The 21,975-nt window shown below is 43.8% G+C and overlaps 1 protein-coding gene across 3 annotated transcripts in view; it reads right to left on the bottom strand.

Annotated features, from left to right (window-relative positions):
* DUS2 (dihydrouridine synthase 2) overlaps window positions 1-21,975 on the bottom strand; it is a 41,110-nt gene that overhangs the window by 9,829 nt on the left and 9,306 nt on the right. For all 3 annotated transcript variants that reach the window (XM_082862670.1, XM_082862669.1, XM_082862668.1), the window contains 7 exons: window positions 13,252-13,297; window positions 9,528-9,619; window positions 8,666-8,709; window positions 7,433-7,493; window positions 4,899-4,946; window positions 1,101-1,166; window positions 853-923 (listed from right to left, as the gene is read on the bottom strand). In XM_082862670.1, the coding sequence (XP_082718796.1) occupies window positions 853-923; window positions 1,101-1,166; window positions 4,899-4,946; window positions 7,433-7,493; window positions 8,666-8,709; window positions 9,528-9,619; window positions 13,252-13,297 (428 nt within the window). The remainder of the gene's footprint in view (window positions 1-852; window positions 924-1,100; window positions 1,167-4,898; window positions 4,947-7,432; window positions 7,494-8,665; window positions 8,710-9,527; window positions 9,620-13,251; window positions 13,298-21,975) is intronic.

Here is a 21,975-nt window from a genome sequence, read left to right on the forward strand (position 1 = left end):
CCAGAGCCTGCTGCCTCCAGGAGGGGCCTGTGTGTACGCGTGTGTGGCCTTTCACCATCCCCTGCTGGCTTCAACACGCACAGCTCTGCTTTTCTGTTTTTATGTGTTGGAGTTCTGGGTTCCCTTCTCTGAAAATGCTGTAATAGATACAACCAGCAAAAAATGCACTGTTCCTACAAGACCCCTGAACTCAAAAGGAACACCACTCAAAAGAGAGGTCACCCTGGCCAAAGTTTGCTGACCTGGGATTCTGTACAAAAGTACATCCTGGATACGGGGAGCGAGTTCGACTGGGAAACCAAGGGTAGCCTTCAGCAATACCTCAGCTCTCAGTAGACAGCAGATTCAAGCACTGTTTAAAGTGGTCACTGTGACAGCTGGCAGTCCAACAAGGGCAGACAAAAGAGGCAGTGCCTTTAAAAGAACAGCAATCTGCCTGGGGTCATTCAAGGGAGGAGCTATTGCTGAATGTAGTGTAAAGAAAATGAGATTCAGAGAGTTCTAATTCCACCACTTCCTGGCTACGTGATATAATTTTGAGCAAATCATTCATTCTCTACCATTTACACGTCTTGAGGGTAGGGGTGTTTCTCCTTCCCATTGGTCTCTCTGTATCTCTAAAGCTCGGTGTAGTTCCTACCACCAGTAGATGCTCAATGAATGAAACAAAGAAAAATGCAACCCCCATAAAGAGTTTGACTGCCCTCTGAACTTAGGGGATATCAATGAGCTATGCAGAGCTAGGCTGTGTATGTAGAAGAGAAGCTGGTAGTCACCTGGGGTCTGGTGAAGAATCATTAAGATGGCTAGGGTCCTCCTTGCAAGTCAGTCACTAGTAAGGCAACCACTCACCTCCCATGAACCGCGATGGCTGCAATGCCGGTCCTCTCTATCCGCTTAACAAGGCTCAGGGTATCTTCCAGCTGAGGGACAGGACCACACAGGGTGTTTACTGAAGCCACAGAGGGAGCAGCTGCCAGCTCCTAAAGTGGGCTCAGCTCTACCCCCTCCTCCAAACATAACTCAGCCCCACAAGAATCATTCACACCCCCAAATCAGCATCCCCAGAGAAAATGGACCTTCAGATGTAAGATCTTTACCGATGGCAGGATGCGAATCTTGCAGGTCACAGGTCTCTGTGTCCCTTTAACAAGAGTGCTGAGGATCTGCAGTGGGGAGAGTACAAGAGCATCTGCCTCTTCTGGAACAAACACCACAACTGCTTGTACTAATGAATTCTGCTCCAGACCTGTGCGGCGCAGTGGCATGGACATGTTTATGTCCATGTACGTGTCCATGTGAATGCGTCTGTTGCACGCATATACATGGAAGCTCCATGAGGGAAGGAGTTCACCTCTTTCTCTGCTAGAGCCCCAGCACCAGCAGCCCCTTGCCTGGTACCTAGCAGTATACATATATTTGGTAAATGAACGAATGAGTGAATGAATGCATGAATGGATCTGCATGCATGCTTGTACAGAACACAGTGATCCTTTGCCAGGGCAAACATCAGAATCACCTGGAGAGCCTAAGAAATACAGAATCTTAGATTCCACCTCATCTTTCCTGAATGAGTCTCTAGGGACAGGGCTTAGGAATATGTGATTTCAAAAGACTCTGCCCAACACATTCCCTCCACAAAATGATTCTGAGGCCTAACCCTGGTTGAGAACACATGGCTCACAGCTCCATTCCTGATAGAAGGCATGTTTCCTGAGTGCTGTTCCAGGATCTGCCAAGTGAGTGAGCAGGAAAGTTTGAGCAGGTCCTGGGCCCTGTCCTCAGGTACCCCCTCTCTTTAGGGGAGTCAGATATACAGGAATGAAACTGGCAAAGGAAAAGACAGCATAGTCAACATATTTTAAAGTGTTTATTTTGCACAGTAATTGCAAAGGACTCCAAATAAAGATCAAGAAAGTCACACAGGAAAGTGTCAGGGAAGTAGCAAGTCCAGACAAAGAGTCAGACATCAAGAAAGGTGTAGATGACACTGCATGTCTGTGACCTTGCTATCTTTATCTTCTTCCCTCATCAAAAATTTTGGGCGAGGCAAGCTAGGGGGAAGGTGATGCCAAGAGCCCTCTTCCAAGAAACTGGATCCCTGTCCAGCAGAGCAGAGGGGACATCCAGGCAGCAGCTGCCAGTCTGGTTCTAGACAGGTGGGGGCAGCAGAGAGCCAGGTCACAAGAACCAGTGAAGGAGGCCTTTCTCTCAGGGACAGGCTAAGGCAGGCCCCTCCAGGAGACATTAGACCAAGAGCCTGGACTGATAGGACAGATCATGGGCAAGACAGGGCCTGCTGGCCCAGGCACAACTGCCAGAGACTGACAGGAAGGAACAGTCCCCAGGTGCTGCCCCAGGAGGCTGACTGGGCCTGAGGTCCTAGGGTGACTCTGGCAGGGCTTAAAGGGGCACCTACTCTTTAAGGGAGGAAGAGGGACTGCCAGATCCATCAAGATACACAATAAAATTTCCCACTCTAGTCCTGTCGTTCAAGCTGACAATAAAATCTCTGGAGGGTTCCTTTGCAAGTGCTGACTCAGAATCCTCTGATGTCTGGTGATTTAAGCAACATCAGCTGGTTTGACCCAGTTCTCTGTTTTGCAGAACTTCCTCTTGGTGTATTTTATCCAAGCAACTCTAAGCACCTTCTTCAGTTCATTTTCTGTTCATTTCACGTGCATGTTCAGGACCAGGAAGGAAATTAGTAACGAAAAGTCCTAGCCCTTTGCAAGAGTCACACTGAGAGGAAAGGGCAAATAGAGTCTGTCTTTCGGTCAGACTCTAGCAGAACCTCTCCTGGACCCAACTCTCCCAGATCCAAGCCACACCCCATGTCTCTGTGGCATGAAAAGTCTGTGGGGGAAAAGGACCTGAGACAGGCCCGTATCTGGGCACATCTACCCACGGGCAGGCACATCTCCCCAGATCCACTGGTTGACTCAGGAAAAGCAGACTTTGGCTCCCCTGGTTGTTGGGGAGGGGGCAGGGAGGAGGACAGGAAAGCACAGGCCTGGGAATCAGTGAGAACTGAGCTCAAGTCCTGGCCCTGCTGATTGTCAGCCATGGCCCAAGTGCAGTGCACACAAGGGGATGCCCTGAGCAGCCGGGGGCCCAGGGAATGTGGGGCAGGGGTCAGAGAGAGGCTATCACTGATAGAGTCTTAAACTGAGGTTCTTAATCCAGGGAGGGTACACCAGAGTCACCTGGGAAGCTTTTTCAAAAGACTGATACCCTCTCCCTGCCTCTGTCTACCCCAAGAATATGCAGAATTCTCAATAGATAGCATCCTTTTTAAAAAATTATTATTGTGGTAAAACATATATAACATACAATTGTCTGTCTTAACCATTTCTAAGTGTATAATTTAGTGGCATTAGCTCAAGATGTCATACAACCATCACCACTATCTATTTCCAAAAACTTTCATCGCCCCCAAACAAGCAGTCTTATTTTGAAAAAATCTCTAAGGTGGTCCTGAGATGTTCCCACAGATGGAACCATGGACCTAAAACACCAAGCCTGGAAGGACCTACAAAGCTCTCATCCAGCTCACCCAGTTTGCCAGCACAATTTGAGCCTGAATCTAATCCATCCCACTCTTCCTGAGTCTCATTTGGCTTTACTGTGGAAGCCTGCATCCTCTCTTTCACAAGGCAAACCCAGTCCACTAGCCCGACCTGGCTCAACCGACCACCCTGCCAACCAGAGAATTAACGAAATGAACTGAGCTTCTGAGGGGTAGTGTTAACTCTGCTGCCTCACGTGTGAAATGTGCCCAAAGAAGGGCAGTAGCGAGGACAGAGCCAACAGCATGGGTGGGAGAAGCCAGGACGCCAGAGGATAACAGAAATGCCTGTATGTATGTGCTGTGAAGCAAACCACCCGCTACTGAGGCCCCTTCCCTAAGTGTGGAATCCACAGTAGTCCACATCCACTCCAGCCTGCATAGAGGTGTCTGACTGGAGGTCATTACCTGTGCCTGTCCACACACGGGAAAAATGAGGAGGCACCTAGCCCATAAACACACGAATTTTCCTAGATCCCAGACACAGTAGGGCTGGAAGAATAACAGGGTTGAGCTGCTGACACAGCAGTGGCAGGTCTTAATGGTGGTGCCTTATCCCAAGTTGCTCTAGTCTATGGGAGGCACTAGGAGGCTTAAAGCCCAGAGGTGGAAGTGGGGATGGAGAATGAGAAGGAAATCAAAGGAGCTAAGGGGAGCAGCAAGGAGAAAGCTGGTGAACTGCGAGAGGAAAGTAAAAGGTGCATGTGGTATGGCAGAAGATGTCACTCCCACATGTACTGGCAGCTCACAACACTGGTGGCAAACATCAACCTGACCCTAAGGCCTCATAAACCTGGCCACCAGAATCACCAAGGGAAGGAGATCAGAGGAGACCAACTTCAGCTTACCTTGTATGGCCCTGGCCTGGCCTGCTCTCATACTGATGGTGGACTCTATCAGTGTGCAGGGCACCCATTGATGCTCTCATCAAGCCCCCAGGGAGAGGCCAATCCCCTACATCCTGACACACACAGCCACTGAGCCTGCCCACCACCCACAGGTAGCCTGGCATGTGCTCTCATGATCTTCTCAGAAGGGAGAGAGGCAATACAGAAGCGGCTCTGAATGAGTCCCTCAGGACCCCTGGCTCTCTACTGACATGTCCCTAGCCCTGGGCTTTTAAGGAACTCCAAGGCTACTGCAGGCTGGCTCAGGGGTTTCTGAACCTGGCTATATGTCAAAGTCACTGGAAAGCCTTTGAAAAAATTTCCAGACCCCAGGTGGAGTGACTGATTCTCTAAATTTGGGGGAAGGGTAGGGGAGGTGTTCCAGGCAACTCTAGTTCATAGGCATGTTTAAGGACCTCTGCTTTCACTCATGCAGGACTTACCTTCTCAATCTTGTCAGGATCTGATAGCAGAGCAGCTCCCATTCCTCCCTAAGGAAAAGCACACAGAGGGGCTCTTACAGCTGGAGGAGGGTGGCTCCTCCCTGTGGTATGGCAACCTGGCAGTACCCCAGCACTTGCCTCCAAGGAACCAAGGTCCACTGGCAAATCACCTGTGCCCACAACATCAGGGATCAGTTTGATGAATTCTAAGAGCCAGCACTCTGATCCCCTTAGCAAGACCCACAGATCTATCTAGAAGTGGGTTCTAAAAAATCATTTTTCAGGACTGCCCATTTCCTACTCAGGGTCTCAGTGCCTTAATAAACTAAACCCCACCATCTGCCAAGCCCTTAAAAAAACAATGGGTCATTCTTCCTTTGAAATGAGATCAAATGCGACTTCTTCCTATCCTACTGTCACTTGCTTGGATACCACCTCCGCCAGCAAAGCCACTCAGAGGCACACAACCTCCAAACCTTGTCCAGGCCCTGATCCCCTGCCAGCAACAATGGCCAGCCCAGTCCTGAGCACCCAGACCAATGTCAAACTCTAACAAAAGCCCTAGCTAATGGAATCAACAACCCCTGGAGTCACTTAAATCTCAGCATTAACACCAGGGGCTGTCTCTTAACGGTGTGATTACTGGTGATTTTATTGTTCTTTTTTGTACTTTTCTGTATTATCCAAGTCCTGGGCAATGGTATGAATTACTTTAATAAGTGGAGCAGGGGAGAATGTTAAAAATCTGAACCCATTAAGAGTGAGGTGAAGGGGAGAAAAACAAATCCAATAAATATATGCTGTCAAGTATATAGACTACGTACTAATGAATGCTCAAGGAATGTGCTCAGAAGGTTTAAATTCAGTTATTACAGTTTAATTTCATGTTGAAGAACTACACATTAGAACCAGAGAGAACCAGCGCAGACTGAGCCTGCATTTCAGAGGAGAACTAAAAGAACAGAGCTACCAGCCCTGGGCTACCTCCAGATACAAACCTTACAGGCCTTCAGGAAGCCCTGGCCACTCACCCTGACTCCGTCTGTTCTTCACCTAACACATGATTCAGCCCTTCCTTGTTGAATCACAGGATCTAAAATCCAGTCTCACTGCCCCTTCGACAACAATGGCTTTTCCAATTGGTATTTCCTTCCTTCCTCCCTTTCTATTTAACTTCTTAACTTGCTTTTTAGAATAGGCAACATATTAAAAATCTTAAAGGTTCAAAAGGATAAAGAGTAAGAACTCTCCCTCCTTAGAAGGAGGGAAAACTATTCAATTAATTTTTTTAATATGACTTCGGTTTTTGAACCATGAGAAGAGAGCAGATATTCAGCTGGCATGTACTGGTACGGCACACTGGGAGGTATCTCTTCTGACTCGCTGCCAGTCTTTCCTCCCTCTACCCCCACCACTCACCCTGCCTCCCACTCCCAGTCCAATCATTTGCCAGCCAAATCCTATCAAAGTCTGCTCCAATTTGGCTTCTCTTGTCTCCATCCCTGCTCTCTCCTGTGGACCCAAAACACTCATCTCCGACATCTGTATCCTGACCTTTGGCCTCTTTCCACTTGAATACACTAGACACATGGCTTTCAGATTAGTATTTCTATTTATAGAATATATTTGGAAAGACACACAAGCAACTAGTAACATTGGTTTCCCCTGGGGGAAGAAACTAAGTTTCTGATCACAAGCCTTCTCTGTTCGAAAAAGATCAGAGGCATTTAAAATCGAAGTTCAGCTAATCTGGTCCCAACCAAGATTTTCAATCCTGTGTTCCTCTGCTTCCTCTTCACTACCCACTTCCCAACCCTCTGGTCAAATCAAGGTTCCCTGCCTCTACTTCACATGGGCCTCTGGGTCCCTGCTTGTGCCACTCCCTCTGCCTGCAGAGTCCCAAACCTCCTCATCAAGGACTACATTTCCCCACAGGATCCTGAGTTTAAGGGCTGCCCTTCTGCTGCTTTCTCTGAGCTCATAGCAGTCCTGTCTGGTCTCTTCTGATATGACAGTGGGGACACATGTATTGCATCCTCTATTTTTATTCATGAAAAAACAAAGCCCTGTTCACATTATTCTTTCTTTTAACATTTACATCATTTGTTTTATTACTTGGGCACAAGTGCTGTGTGTGTGTGTGTGTGTGTGTGTGTGTGTGTATTTATTTATGTATATATGTATATGTTTGTGTGCACATTGAAAATTTTTCCTGAACCATTTGAGGGTAATTACATATATCATAGCCCTTGACCCCTAAGTATTTCAGTGTGTATTTTCTAAGAATATGGATATTCTTACATAACCACAGAAGTTATCAACTTCATATATTTTCACTGATACAGTATTTTTAGCTAACCTACCATGGTCTATATTCCAATTTTGCCAGTTGATCTAATAATATCCTTTTGAGCATTTTGCCCATTAGTACAGGATCTAGTCCAGACTCAGGTACTGTACTTAGTCATCACCTCTTGTCAGTCTCCTTTAATCTGCACCCTATATTTGTGAAGAGTATAACAAAATCAGTTTACCTTGGTGGAATACTCTTTAGGACAGCCCATGTTGACGTCGATACCAGCCACATCATTTTCTCTGGAAAAACATGAAGGAGGAAAGATAATAAATATTCAACTTGAGGGTAGGACATAAAGTCAAAGGTATGCGTCTGTGCTCATGAAATTCTTAATGTTCCCTGACCCTCTAAAACACACCAACCCTCAGAGACAGAAGCTGAAAAATCCTGTCTCTAAAATGTGCAACCGCCTATCCTCCTGGGTAGAGCTCCAGAGGAAGAACATAACGTGCTCACACATGTAGGAAGGGCTAGTTGTAGAGGATTTTGCTAGTTCTGAGTTGTATCAGATAACTCGAATATCGAATGACAGCCACACTGCACCCCATCCCAGAGTTCCAGTTCTAACTGGGTAGTGAAAGCCATAATGCACAAAAGTGACATAAGCACAAAAGCCCTTTCCCAGAGCACTGGTTCTGGAGGAAGTGGAGGACTGTCTTTGCATGCTAGGCTGCACAGCTGGCTTCCTCCAAACAAGTCTCAGATGTAGAAAGGACCCTTTCCTCATCATCTGCTACATACACAGTTACCAGTCTGTGACCAGCAGCAAGGACTGCCCAAGCTCCTTCTCACCCTTGTTGTAATTAATAACAATAGCTAACAACTTACTAAACACTCACTACGTGCCACATACTGCAAAGACATTTACATGCATCATTTCATTTACCTTTCCCTATAACGCCAGAGGGAGGTGGTACTATTGGTATCATTTTATACATGAGGAAACTAAGTTCTCAGTGAGGTTAAGTAACTTACCTAAGGTCACACAGTCAGCAGGTAGCAAAGCCAGAATTCCAACCCAGGTCTAAGTCTAAAGCCCCTCTCCTTAACCACATTACTCTCCTGCCTTCATTAATTTAGGAAACAGTAAGTCTTACCTACACTTCATGAGATTTAAAACCTCAGAGTTCATAGTCATGAGAGTCTCTGCAAAGGAAATCTCACAAATAAACACTAAAAAATAGGCTCCCACCCAGAGGTTCTCTGGAGTCCAGACACAGTGCGTTCACATGAGTCCCAGGGCAGCCCTTGGATGCAACAAATAGAGAAGGGAACCTGAGGCTTTTAACCTGGAAACAGAAAGTAGTGGACTAGGAAGCAGGAGGGTGGTCACCGCCAAAGTCCCCAGGAACAGTAAGACCTCACAGCCCACAAGAGAAGCAAAGACAGTACCAAACAGGGAAGAACTTACACAAGCCTGGCCACAGCAAGAGCTCGCTCTGCGTCTGAAGTCCCCTGGGAACACAAGAGGCTATATCAACCACTGCCCTGATACAGGTCCACATGCATAGACAAACACTCAGGCACGCCATGCACACACACAGACACACACACACATCAGCAAGTGAAGTCCAGCTGGCATTCTCTCAAACAGCTAGCCCACGGGACTAGCTCACTGTTGGAGGCCCAAAGTGGACCTGGAAGGCTGAGAAAATGTCATCAATGCTGGGAATACTTTCAAACATACAAAAAAGTTGGAAAAATTTTATAGTGAACATTCATATACCCACCACTTAGATTCTACAATTAACATTTTGCTATATTTGCTTTATCGTAAGGCTACTCATTGTTATCAATTTTTTACAAACCTAAACATCACTCAGGAAGTATTTCTGAAAAAATACCAAGAAATGCCCAAAGTGAGAGAAGAGAACTAGAGAATCACTACAATCCTAACACAAATCTTAACTACTCTTCAAGAAACTTAATTTCTTTTTATGGGAGATATATACAGATTACACAAAACAAAGACCATGATCTGAACAACCAATGCTAGGGAATAAAAATATACAAGTCATGCCAAATAGACAGTCCCTACAATGAAGGAAATTAAATTAAATTAAATTAAACTTGAGACTGGAGGCACGTAACAGACTGCTAATAGCTTAAACCATCTCCAACAGTGTAATCGCTCATGAGCAGATCTCTGAAAACTGTTTAAAGCAGGGTCTTCAGGAAGACTGAAGGCCACTGTGCAATGGAGCCCAGGCGTGTAACACTGGCCCGGCACAAGGCATGAGACGGGAAATGTGCTCTGTCCCGGGATATGGTACCATCTGGAAGACGACCCTGCTCTGCTCTCTTTCGCAGGTGCGGAAGACTACTCGGTCGTCGGGAGCAACAAAGTCGACTGTGCTGAGCGCCTCTGCAAGAAAAGACAAACACACAGGGCCACTCAGTGAAGAAGCAGGTTCAACCTCACCTAACCCCTGGAAGAAAACACAACAAAAGTATCACCTTGAAGGGAAAAACGGGATGCTAGAAGTACACTATACTTGAGAGAAATCAGGGTATACGTGGGAGACTTCTGAGGTGCTCATGATGGTCTATTCCCTGACCTAAGGATGGTGAGTTACATGGTCCCTCGCTTTACAGTTATTTATTAAACTGTGTGCTGTGTTTTATGCACTTTCTCTGCATGGTGTTTACATTTTGTAGTTTTTTTTTTTAGAAAAAGATTTTTTAATGAATTATTCATTGCTTTGGATTCCTTCTTTCTGCAATGTTTACTTTATTATGGAACCCTCAAAATAATGCAAGATACAATATATTGTGAATATCTTTCTCATATATAATTGAGTTTTTTCCCACATTTCCTTCAGTCTATAAACCCAGAAATGACCTTTTTAGAAGAAATTTTTCTGCTCAGCTACAAGTGACCTCATGAATCTTTGGAATCATCTGTACTTTACATTTCTTTAAGAAAATTTTATTGGAGTATAGTTGGTTTACAATATTGTGTTAGTTTCTGCTGTACAGCAAAGTAAATCAGTTATACATATACATACATCCACTCTTTTTTTAGATTCTTTTCCCATATAGGTCACTACAGAGTACTAAGTAGAGTTTCCTGTGCTATACAGTAGGTCCTTATTAGTTATCTATTTTATATATAGTAGTGTGTCTACGTCAATCCCGATCTCCCAATTTATCCCTCCCCCACCCCTTTCCCCCTGGTAACCATAAGTCTGTTTTCTACATCTGTGACTCTATTTCTGTTTGGTAAATAAGTTCATTTGTATCATTTTTTTAGATTCCACATATAAGTGATATCATATAAGTGATAACATATGATATTTGTCTTTCTCTGTCTGACTTACTTCACTTAGTATGACAATCGCTTGGCCCACCCACGTTGCTGCAAATGACATTTCGCAATGTTTTTAACATTGAAAAAAAAGATGTACAAAGATAAGAGGAACCTTATCTTTTTGCTTCAGATTTTGCCCAAATTTTCCCAGAAGATGTCACTCTGAAGTTCAGCAAAGTTGCTGTTCTTAATTACTTATCTATCATGTGCTAGGTACTGTGAGTGGAGACTTACGATATTACAGTTAATCCTCATTATTTGCAGTTGCGTATTTGCAAATTTGCCTGCTTGCTAAATTTATTTGTAACCCCCAAATCAACACTTGTGGTGTTTTCATGGTCATTCACAGGCTGCAAAAAATTTCTGTCACCAATGCACACATTCCCAGCTGAGGTTAAACAAGGCAACATTCTGCCTTCTTGTTTCAGCTCTCATCCTGCAAACAAGTGTCTTTATGGTGGTATATTTAATGCCACTTTTTTTTTTGCATTTTTGTGCTTTTTGTTGGTGATCTCAATGTTTAAAATGGCCCCAATCATACTGCTAAAGTGCTATCTAGTGTTCCTAAGCATAAGAAAGTTGTGGTGTGCCTTACGGAGAAAATACATGTGTTAGACAAGCTTTATTCAGGCATGAAATCATAGTGCTGTTGGTTGTGAGTTCGATGTTAATGAATTAACAGTATATGTTAAATAATGTGTCTTTAAACAGAAAGACACATAAAACAAGGTTATATATTGATCTGAAATACATAATGAAAGAGCGTGACCAGAGGCTTACAGGAACCTAACTCTGTATTTCCCCTATAATACAGAACAATGGTTCTGTATTCGCTAATTTGGTGTTCTTAGCAACTTTATAGAACATAACTATTGCAAACAACAAGAATCTCTCATGCTCTTCATAATGAAGTTCTACAATAGGTACTAACATTATTAGCTTTCAAAGATGACTATCACATGTAAGGGTCCAATGTGGCAGATGGGAGAATATGCCTATCTCAAAGGCTATTCTGAGAAATAAATGGTATCTTTAATGCACGTAAAGCACTTCCATAAAGGGAAGCTGTTATTATCATCCCAGCAACAAACAGATTAGAAGGTTAAAAAGGTGGGGTAACAGCACTGACATGTTGGGAGAGGTAATCGAAGTGATCACCAACAGCAGAGACTTCTCATGACTGGCAGTAAGCAGTCTGTGAGAAGAATGACAAAAACTGAGTGTGTTTATACTATGCTTTTCTGTTTAACATCAAAATACTGAAACCCCTGTTAAAGCATTGGCGAAATCAATTCTGGCACAGTCGTCTATAGGTATTGACATGGGAAACTGTCCTAATAGAAAAGTAAGTGGCAGGAACTTCCAGGGCAGTCCACTGGTTGGGACTCTGCGCTTCCACTGCAGCAGGCATGGGTTCAATCCCTGGTCGGGGAACTAGGATCCCGTGTACCACGCAGTGCGGCCAAAAAAAAGAAGAGAAAAGTAAGTGGCAAAACGTGTATCATGATCCCAAGTGTGTGTGTGTATAGGGGAGAGAGTATATATAAACATGTCATATTTTTATACACACACTTTATGAAATGTGTAAAAAGTACATGTTAATTCTCCTTGTGATTACTCTTCAAATATGGGATTATGGGGGATTTTCATTTTTTAGGTTATATACATCTATAACACTGAATTTTTCATAACACAAAGAAAATATAAATCTAAAACAAAAGACAAAATTGACAAAAGTTCTAGTGAACTTATATTAAGATTTCACAAGCGTGTATACTTTTCAAAAACCTCAAACAATACTACAACTCTCATCAAAGCAGAATCAGCCTCATCAATAAAGTATAAGCAAAACCATAATTCAGCACAACCACTTCCATTTGCAAAGGTCTTACATGTCCTTTATCTTATTTGATCTTCACTCCAACCCTGTAATTTAAGTAAAGCAGGGATTATAATTTTCCTTTTACAGCTAAAGGAACTGAGGCAGAGAGGTCAAGTGACTTGCCCAAGATCACAGTTAGCGAGAGGCAGAGCCAGGATCAGTGCTGAAGCCATCCTGACCCCAAAGGTTCCTCCTGTACTATGAAACCTGGTGATTTATATGTCAGCAAGCCTGTGGGTAGAAGGCATTCTCAGCCTGTTTCACATCTGGCTATTTGTCATGGTCTCTGGAGAGCAGTGACTACTCTCAAGAGAGCATGTGGGGACTTCCCTGGTGGCGCAGTGGTTAAGAATACACCTGCCAATGCAGGGGACATGGGTTCACGCCCTGGTCCGGGAAGATCCCACATGCTGCGGAGCAACTAAGCTCGTGTGCCACAACTACTGAGCCCACGTGCTGCAACTACTGAAGCCGGTGCGCCTAGAGCCTGTGCTCTGCAACAAGAGAAGCCACCGCAATGAGAAGCCTGCGCGCTGCAACGAAGAGTAGCCCCCACTCGCTGCAACTAGAGGAAGCCCATGCTCAGCAATGAAGACCCAAGGTAGCCAAAAATTAATTAATTAATTACTTTTTAAAAAATTGGCTTATAATCAATGTATCTTTAAAAAAAAGAGAGCATGTGATCCACAAAATTACACAGGTAAGGAGGACCCTGGAGGTAACTGACACCCAGGCAAGGGCAGTGGTAGCACAGTTTGGGCATGACTGGGCATACACACAGTCCTGGGACCACAGCTGCACTCACCATTGACAACTCTCTTGCACTGAAGCATCTTGAGGTCAATCAGCTCCTGCAGAGGAATCAGAGGGCACATGTCAGTCCTGGACACATAGGTCCTGGGCATAGTGGGGAAGACCTTCATCACACACCTGATGGGGGCTACTTTGCCTGTCACCCTACTACCAACATCAAATCATGGCTTTGGGGACACGTAGTGCTGTCCTCCCCAACCAAGCATGGCAAGCATGGGCCTAAGTGAGCTCCCCTCCATCAGCTGCTCTTCCCAGGGACCTTGCAGAGTCTCGGGCCTAGAAGGATTGAGCCACTCAGGGAATCAGAGATCAGACAATAGCCTAGGATGTGGACACCTGGACTTTTCTCACCTACTAGTCTCAGCTCTAGCCCATCCTCTCAAAGAACCTCCCACCTCATCCATATGCAAATGGCAAGATGAAGGGCTCCCAGGAAACGTCTAAGGACAAAAGTGGGGCCAATGAACAGAAGCACAGGGAGGAAGATTTGAGATTGACACAGGAAAGAAAAGTCTAAAACCCCTATTCAACCTGGGTCACACTATGTGGAAATGAAAGGGGTGAGCTCCTCAGCTCTGGAGATATTCAAAGACTAAGGAAAGAAAGGAAAAAGGGAGTTCTTCAAAACCAGGATCATAAAAAACGAAAGGAAATTCAAGTCTCCTAAAGGGTTGACATTCTCTACGTCTTGGTGGGAGACAAGGCTGCTCTGCTTTGTTCAGTGATCATTTCAATAGATGTGGAAGACAGATCTGAAGAGCCAGGAACCTGTCACACTGCCCAGAAGCTCCTGCCCAGGGGTTCTGGGAGACCAGAAGAAGATAGAAACTCAGCCCTGGAACTCATCGCCATACTGACTCCCTATAAGCCTCAGCAAGTCACAACCCCAGCCAGGTGAGCACAATGGCCTTTGCTCCCTCATGGGAGCATTTAGGGCTAAAGTGGCCAAAGGTGTCCTATGGCATCCATGGGGCTCCCCCCAACATATCCACCATCCAGGTTAATACATGCTTTATGGGACTTCCCTGGTGGCGCAGTGGTTAAGACTCAAGCTCCCAATGCAGGGGGCCCGGCAAGCCACAACTAAGGAGCCCGCCTGCCACAACTAAGACCTGGTGCGACCAAATAAATAAATAAATGATATATATTTTTTAAAAGAATTAAAAAAAAAAGCATGCTTTAGGTATTTCTGTGGCTATTCTCTCTATGCTGCATCCAGGTCATCAAGTATCTGACACTCACCAGGCCTGACCACACAAATCACCACCACCAAGCAGTATGGATGCACGGTTGGCATCCAAGCCCCAAGAATCAGTGTGGTGTCCCAAGGGACGGACAGACCCCAACACAGAGCCCCTGTAGGCAGTGATCCTGGTTGCAGGGGCAGGCAAGAAAGCAGGTGGACAAGTGGGCAGCACTGAGTGGCCTGTGCTTATAAAAAGAAGGTTTGCAGCCAGGCTGAGCTTCGGCTAAGAACAAGCAGGGGAAAGTGAGGCAAAACCTTGCTGGGCCCCCACTCCTGCCAGCAGTAACTTGTCCTCCTTGGGATTCCTCAAACCCCCTGCCCAGTCTACCTTCACAGGCTGACCACTTCCTCTTTGTATGCTAGTTACAGATGCACCTGTCATACCTTTACCATTAGACAACAAACGCCCTGTGGAAGGTTCTCGCTTCACATAAAGGTGGGCTTTGAGGACGCTGACCAGGGCCTCCTCAGGGCCCCAAGAGGAGGAGTTGAGGCAAAATGGCCCTTGAATGGTCTTATTTTCTTTTCTGTCTCCCCACTACACTGAAAGAGACTTTGGGACCTGGACACAGTCTCATTCATCTTTGCATCGCTAGCACCTAGCACGTTGCTAGTGCTCACTGAACATCTGCTGGAGCCACTTCAATGCCTTACATGCAAGCAGATGCTCACCTGGTTGTTAAGTGGAGAAATTAAATTGTCATCAATAAAACCACACATGTGCCTGCTCACCCACACACCAACACTATTGTTTACCAATTTTATTCATTTTAGTTAGCTCTTTGGTTATAGAGTAGAACCTCACAGGTTTTTTTTCACTGCATTTCCTTAATTGGTGAAAACAAACATTGTTTTTCCACGTGGTAGAGTGTATCATCCAGGCATCTTCCTACCAAACTGCCTTTTACATCTATACAAGTTGTGCAGAAAAAAAACTATCTTTTGTCAAATGGGATGTTATTTTTCTGTCTCAATTATCACAAATATTTTTCCTTTATCAATATCACTTCCTCAATTTTTATCATACATATCATTTTATTTCTATAGAAGAGACAACTCCAATTTTGCCACAAACAATGCCTTCTAGTTCCCAAATCTATCTCCATCACAGTTAACAATATAATTATAGGGCTCCCCTGGTGGCACAGTGGTTACGAATCCACCTGCCAATGCAGGAGACATGGGTTTGAGCCCTGGTCCGGGAAGATTCCACATGCCGCGGAGCAACTAAGCCTGTGTGCCACAACTACTAAGCCTGTGCTCTAGAGCCCACGAACCACAACTACTGAGCCATGTGCAACAACTACTGCAGCCCACGTGCCTAGAGCCCATGCTCCACAACAAGAGAAGCCACAGCAATAACCCCACGCACCACAATGAAGAGTGGCCCCCGCTCGCCACAACTAGAGAAAAGCCCGTGTGCAGCAACGAAGACCCAATGCAGCCAAAAATAAATAAATAAATAAATTTAAGAAAAAGCATATAATTTTGATTGGTTTTTCTCTTCCTTTTAAAACTAATTTGCTTTTTAACTTATCTGAAAATTAAGGCCCTTTCTAAGTCACTTTTTATTCATATGGCTACCCAATGTTTGAACAGCATTTAATTTTAAACTGCCTTATTATATACGGGCTTATTCTTCCTTGTCTGTCACATGTTATGTTCCTATTACATCCTGCTGCCTTCATCTCCTCCATTCCACTTGGCTTGCTTTCTCTATCTGAGCTGATCTTGCTTATCACCAGTGTCTCTCCATTCTACCTTTCCATCCCCATCTCTGACCTATCTTCATAGTCTTTTAACCTCCAGTTTGGTTAAAGAATCTTTGGTATATCTCTGTTTTCAGAAACACAGATAAACTCAGATTGACAAACTGTGTGACTGCCCACTCAAAAAAAAAAAAAATCACTGCCAAAATGAATAATGGGAGTTGCAAAAGGAGAGAAGGGATAGAATAAATATTTGAAGAAATAATGGCAGAAAATTTCCCAAATTTGATGAAAAACATTAATCTACACATCCAAGAAGCTCAACAAACTCCAAGTAGACTAAACTTAAAAGAGATCCACACCTAGACACATCACAATCAAACAGCTGAAAATCAAAGACAAAGAGATAATCTTGAAAGCAGCAAGAGAGAAGTGACTTACCATGTACAAGGGATTCTCAATAAGACTAACAACTGATTTTTCATGAGAAACAATGACAGCCAGAAACCAAGGAGGTGATTCACTAAAAACTATAAAATATTGTTTAAAGAAATTAAAGGAGATTTAAATAAATGAAAAGATATCTGGACTTCCCTGGTGGTCCAGTGGTTAAGACTCCACGCTCCCAATGCAGGGGGCCTGGGTTCGATCCTAGTCAGGCAACTAGATCCTGCATGCCACAATTAAAGATCCCGGATGCCGCAACGAAGATCCCCTGTGCCCCACTAAGACCCGGCACAGTCAACTACATAAATAAATAAATATTATTTAAAAAAAAAGATATATCATGTTCAACGACTGGAAGATTTAATATTGTTAAGATAGCAATATTCCCCAAACTGGTCTGTAGATTCAACACAAACCCCATCAGAATCCTAGCTGCCATTTTTGCAGAAATTGACAAGATGATCCTAAAATTCATATGGAACCTAGAATAGACAAAACAATCTTGAAATAGAAGAATAAAGTTGGAGGATTCACACTTCCTAATCTCAAAATCCACTAGCAAACTATAATAATCAAGATGTATGGTACTGGCATAAGGATAGACACATAGACCAATGGAATAGATTTGAGAGTCCAGATACAAACCAAAACATCTATGACCAACTAATTTTTGACAAGAGTATCAAGACAATTTATTGGGGAAAGAACTGTCTTTTTAACAGGTGCTGGGACAACTGGATATCTACATGCAAGAAAATGAATTTTGATCCCTACCTCATAATGTACACAAAAATTAACTAAAAAAAAAATTAACTCAAAATGCATCCAAGACCTAAGTGTAAGAGCCAAAACTATAAAATTCATAGAAGAAAACCTAAGTATAAATCTTTGTGGCCTTAGATTAAGCAATAATTTCTCAGAGATGATACCAAAAGCACAAACAACAAAGGAAAAAATTAGGTAAATTGGACTTCATTAAAATTAAAAATTTTTGCATTGATGCAAAAAAATTTTGCATCAAAGGATACTATCAATAAATTGAATCAGGGACTTCCCTGGTGGTGCAGTGGTTGAGAATCCACCCGCCAACAAAGGGGACATGGGTTCTATCCCTGGTCCGGGGAGATCCCACATGCCACAGAACTGCTGAGCCCGCGCACCACAACTGCTGAGGCCCGTGCACCTAGAGCCCATGCTCCACAACAAGAAAAGCTGCCACAGCGGGAGGCCCGCACACTGCAACGAAGAACCAATGCAGCCACACACACACAAAAAAAACAAAGTGAATCAACTATACTTAAATAAAATTTTTAAAAATAAAACTAAAGTCTTTTAAAAAAAATAAAGTGGAAAAGACGATCCACAGAATGGGAGAAAATATTTGCAAATCATATATCTGATAAAGGTCTAGTATCCAGAATATATAAAGAACTCTTACAACTCTTAGAATAAAAAGACAAATAACTCAATTTAAAAATAGGCATAGCATAAAAAGAAACGAAATTGAGTTATCTATAGTGAGGTGGATGGACCTAGAGTCTGTCATACAGAGTGAAGTCAGAAAGAGAAAAACAAATACCATGGCTAAAACATATATATGGAATCTAAAAAAAAATGGTCTGATGACCCTAGGGGCAGGACAGGAATAAAGATGCAGGCGTAGAGAATGGACTTGAGGACACAGGGAGGGGGAAGGGTAAGCTGGGAAGAAGTGAGAGAGTGGCATTGACATATATATACACTACCAAATGTAAAATAACTAGCTAGTGGGAAGCAGCTGCATAGCACAGGGAGATCAGCTCGGTGCTTTGTGACCACCTAGAGGGGTGGGATAGGGAGGGTGGGAGGGAGACACAAGAGGGAGGAGATATGGGAATATACGTATACATATAGCTGATTCACTTTGTTATACAGCAGAAACTAACACACCATTGTAAAGCAATTATACTCCAATAAAGATGTTAAAAAAAAAGATATACTGATGGCCAAGAAGCATATAAAAACATGCTCAACAACACTAATCTTCAGAGAAATGCAAATCAAAACCACAATGAGCTATCACTTCATACCCATTAGCATGGGTACTATCAAAAAAAAATAGCAAGTGTTGGCAAAGATTTTAGAAATTGTGGACTGCTGGTGGGATTGTAAAATGGTGCAAAAGACAGGGAAAACAGTATGGAAGTTCCTCAAAAAATGAAAGTATCCTACTTCTGGGTATATATATATATATATATATATCCCAAAGAATTGAAAGCTGGATCTCAAAGGAGTATCTGCACACCTACATTCACAACACTATTCAAAATAGCCAAGAGATAGAAGCAACCCAAATGTCCATCGACAGATGAATGGATAAGCAAAAGGTAGTATACATATTACATAATATGATATTATTCAGCCTAAAAATGGAAAGAAATCCTGTTACATAGTACAACATGGATGAACCTTGGGGATATTATGCTAAGTGAAATAAGCCAGTCACAAAAAGACAAATATTGCATATTTCCACTTACATAAGGTAGCTAAAGTATTCAAATTCATAGAAACAGAAAGTAGAACGGCGGTTACCAGGGGCTGTGGGGAGGGGAGTTGTTGTTTAATGGGCATAGAGTTTCAGTTTTGCAAGATGAAAAAGTTCTAGAGATCTGTTTCACAACTACTGAACTGTACACTTAAAAACGGTTAATATGGTAAAATTTGTTATGTGTTTTTTGCCACACAAAAAAATTTAAGTACCCATTTTGGTAATCACAGTCTCTTAAGAATATTGCCTTCTCCCTTCATCCTGCCTATTAAAAGGTAGGTGTCCTCTCACGTCTGGGCCACTGGAGTCCTGTTGTTTTTGGTTTTTTGTTTTTATTTAATTTTTATTTGAGTGTAGTTGATTTACAATGTTGTGTTAGTTTCTGCTGTACAGCAAAGTGAATCAGTTATACATATACATATATCCACTATTTTTTAGATTCTTTTCACATATAGGTCATTACAGAGTATTGAGTAGAGTTCCCTGTGCTATACAGTAGGTTCTTATTAGTTATCTATTTTATAAATAGTAGTGTGTATATGTCAATCCCAATCTCCCAATTTATCCCCCTCTCTTTCCCCCAGGTAACCATAAATTTGTTTTGTACATCTGTGACTCTATTTCTGTTTTGTAAATAAGTCCATTTGTACCATTTTTTTAGATTCCACATATAAGTGATATCATATGATATTTGTCTTTCTCTGTCTGATTTACTTCACTCAGTATGACAATTCATGGTCTGTCCATCCATTGTTCTTATAAAAAGGAATAGGGGGCTTCCCTGGTGGCCAGTGCAGGGGACACAGGTTCGAGCCCTGGTCCAGGAAGATCCCACATGCCACGAAGCAACTAAGCCTGTGAGCCACAACTACTAAGCCTGCGCTCCAGAACCCACGAGCCACAAATACTGAAGCCCGCGCGCCTAGAGCCCATGCTCCGCAACAAGAGAAGCCACCGCAATGAGAAGCCCATGCACCGCAACGAAGAGTAGCCCCCACTCTCCACAACTAGAGAAAGCCCGCACGCAGCAATGAAGACCCAACGCAGCCAAAAATAAAACAAATAAAATAAATAAATTTTTTAAAAAAAGTAATAGTTAAGTGACATCTGATGAACCCCTAGAAAACTCTGTCAATAGGGCAGACCTTGGTGGGGAATCAGACTACTGCTCCCTTAACCTTTGCTGAGCTGGTTCATCCTTTCTTCACCTCCAACTGCTGAGGGTTCTGCAGGCGTTTTAAGGAGGTGCCTGTATGCCTGGTATGCCCTAGGTCCTACACGAGGTCCTGAGAGGTGGATGGTGTGGTTTGACGATCTAACCCACAGATGGGTCACCTCAGGGGAACACAGTAAGTTCATCTACACAGCTGGCCTGCAGAGCAACTCTGGATCCACCAGGGGGCACCAGGTGCCATGCTGTGCCTTTCCCAGTACTCAGGGCCCAGTTCCCAGAGACCTACTCACCACAGGCAGGGGCCAGCTGGCCTGTCCACCGGCCTCTGCTCCACAGCAGCTAGGTCTGGGTAAAGGGCCTAGGTCTCTTCTGGCAGAGGTCCCTTAATTTGTTCATAAGCTATATTGACTCTCCCAGAGCAAGTGCTCATCAAACATACAAAGGGTTTTAATCAGTATTTACTCTGCTCCAAACTCAAGAGCCCTGGAAGAATGGATTAGTCACAATCATGAGGAAAACCAAGCTTTGACCAATTAGGAGAGTCACATTCTGAAGTCACCGCATAAATCCTGGGACCATGACTTCCCAAGTGCTTGAAAACAACCCTAAGAATTCTCAACAAAGCAGCTGATGAAGCATCCGGAATCTGCGGGTCAGCTCTGTTTCTCACTACCCAGCTTCCGTGACCTCATCACAGACTGATTCCCCCAGGGCTATAAACATATAGTGGCTGTCTAGAGCAGACACCGTGCTGTCATACACTCACTCACTTCCATCCTGGTGTCTCACTCCACAGTATCTCCAGGTGAATACAACTCCACCCTCTGGGGTCCCAGAAAAATGCTGCTCGCATAGCAAAAGTAAAGGCCAAGGAAGCTGAATATGTCAATGTAGGCACTACTGCCTTTTCCTCAATTTTAGCAACCCTCAGAATCTTACCCCAGAATAAGTTTGAGCCCAGGTGAGCTGATGCTTTAAAGGCCTGAAGGCTTTACCACCACTTGGTCTAAGAGAAGAAACCAGCAGGATGGCCACCGCAGAGACATAAATGAATCTGAAAACAAAGGGTTAGCACTCAATGGACCCACTCTTACTTTTCGTGACAGCACAAGATTAGGGAGAGTAGGGACATGAAGGGTCATCAGAGTAAGCAAATAATTGATGGAGACAGTATGCGAAGCACGGGTAGAGAGAAGAGGGACACTATACATCCCGGGCCTTGAAGCAACCATGCGGGGGCTACAGCTGGACAGAGATGGAGTTGGGGCAGCAGGGAAGAAGCAGGGGGCTTCATCCTTGAGTCTGAGTCACCCCACAGGACCCTATTGGTAAACATGGACTAAGTGGATGAAGAGCTATCATGCACCCTCTGTCCTGGGGTAGAGGAGAATCACAAGTAATGAAAGGTAACAGCTGTTCTCTGGGATTTCATCTTTTTGGTTCCCAAGACCTCAGAATCTGAGTCCCTGATTCATCATAGTTCCTCCTCTCAATCCCCTTCCAAATCCAAGAGGTTTTTTCTGGAGGCCAAGGAGAGTGCTGGCCAGGAAAGGCTATACCTAACCCATGGCTGACCACCCTGGGGCCAGAGTGCAGGCTCAAGGGTTGAATGA

The sequence above is a fragment of the Leucopleurus acutus genome, assembly GCF_964270905.1.
Source record: "Leucopleurus acutus genome assembly, chromosome: 20".
NCBI lineage: Eukaryota > Metazoa > Chordata > Mammalia > Artiodactyla > Delphinidae > Leucopleurus > Leucopleurus acutus.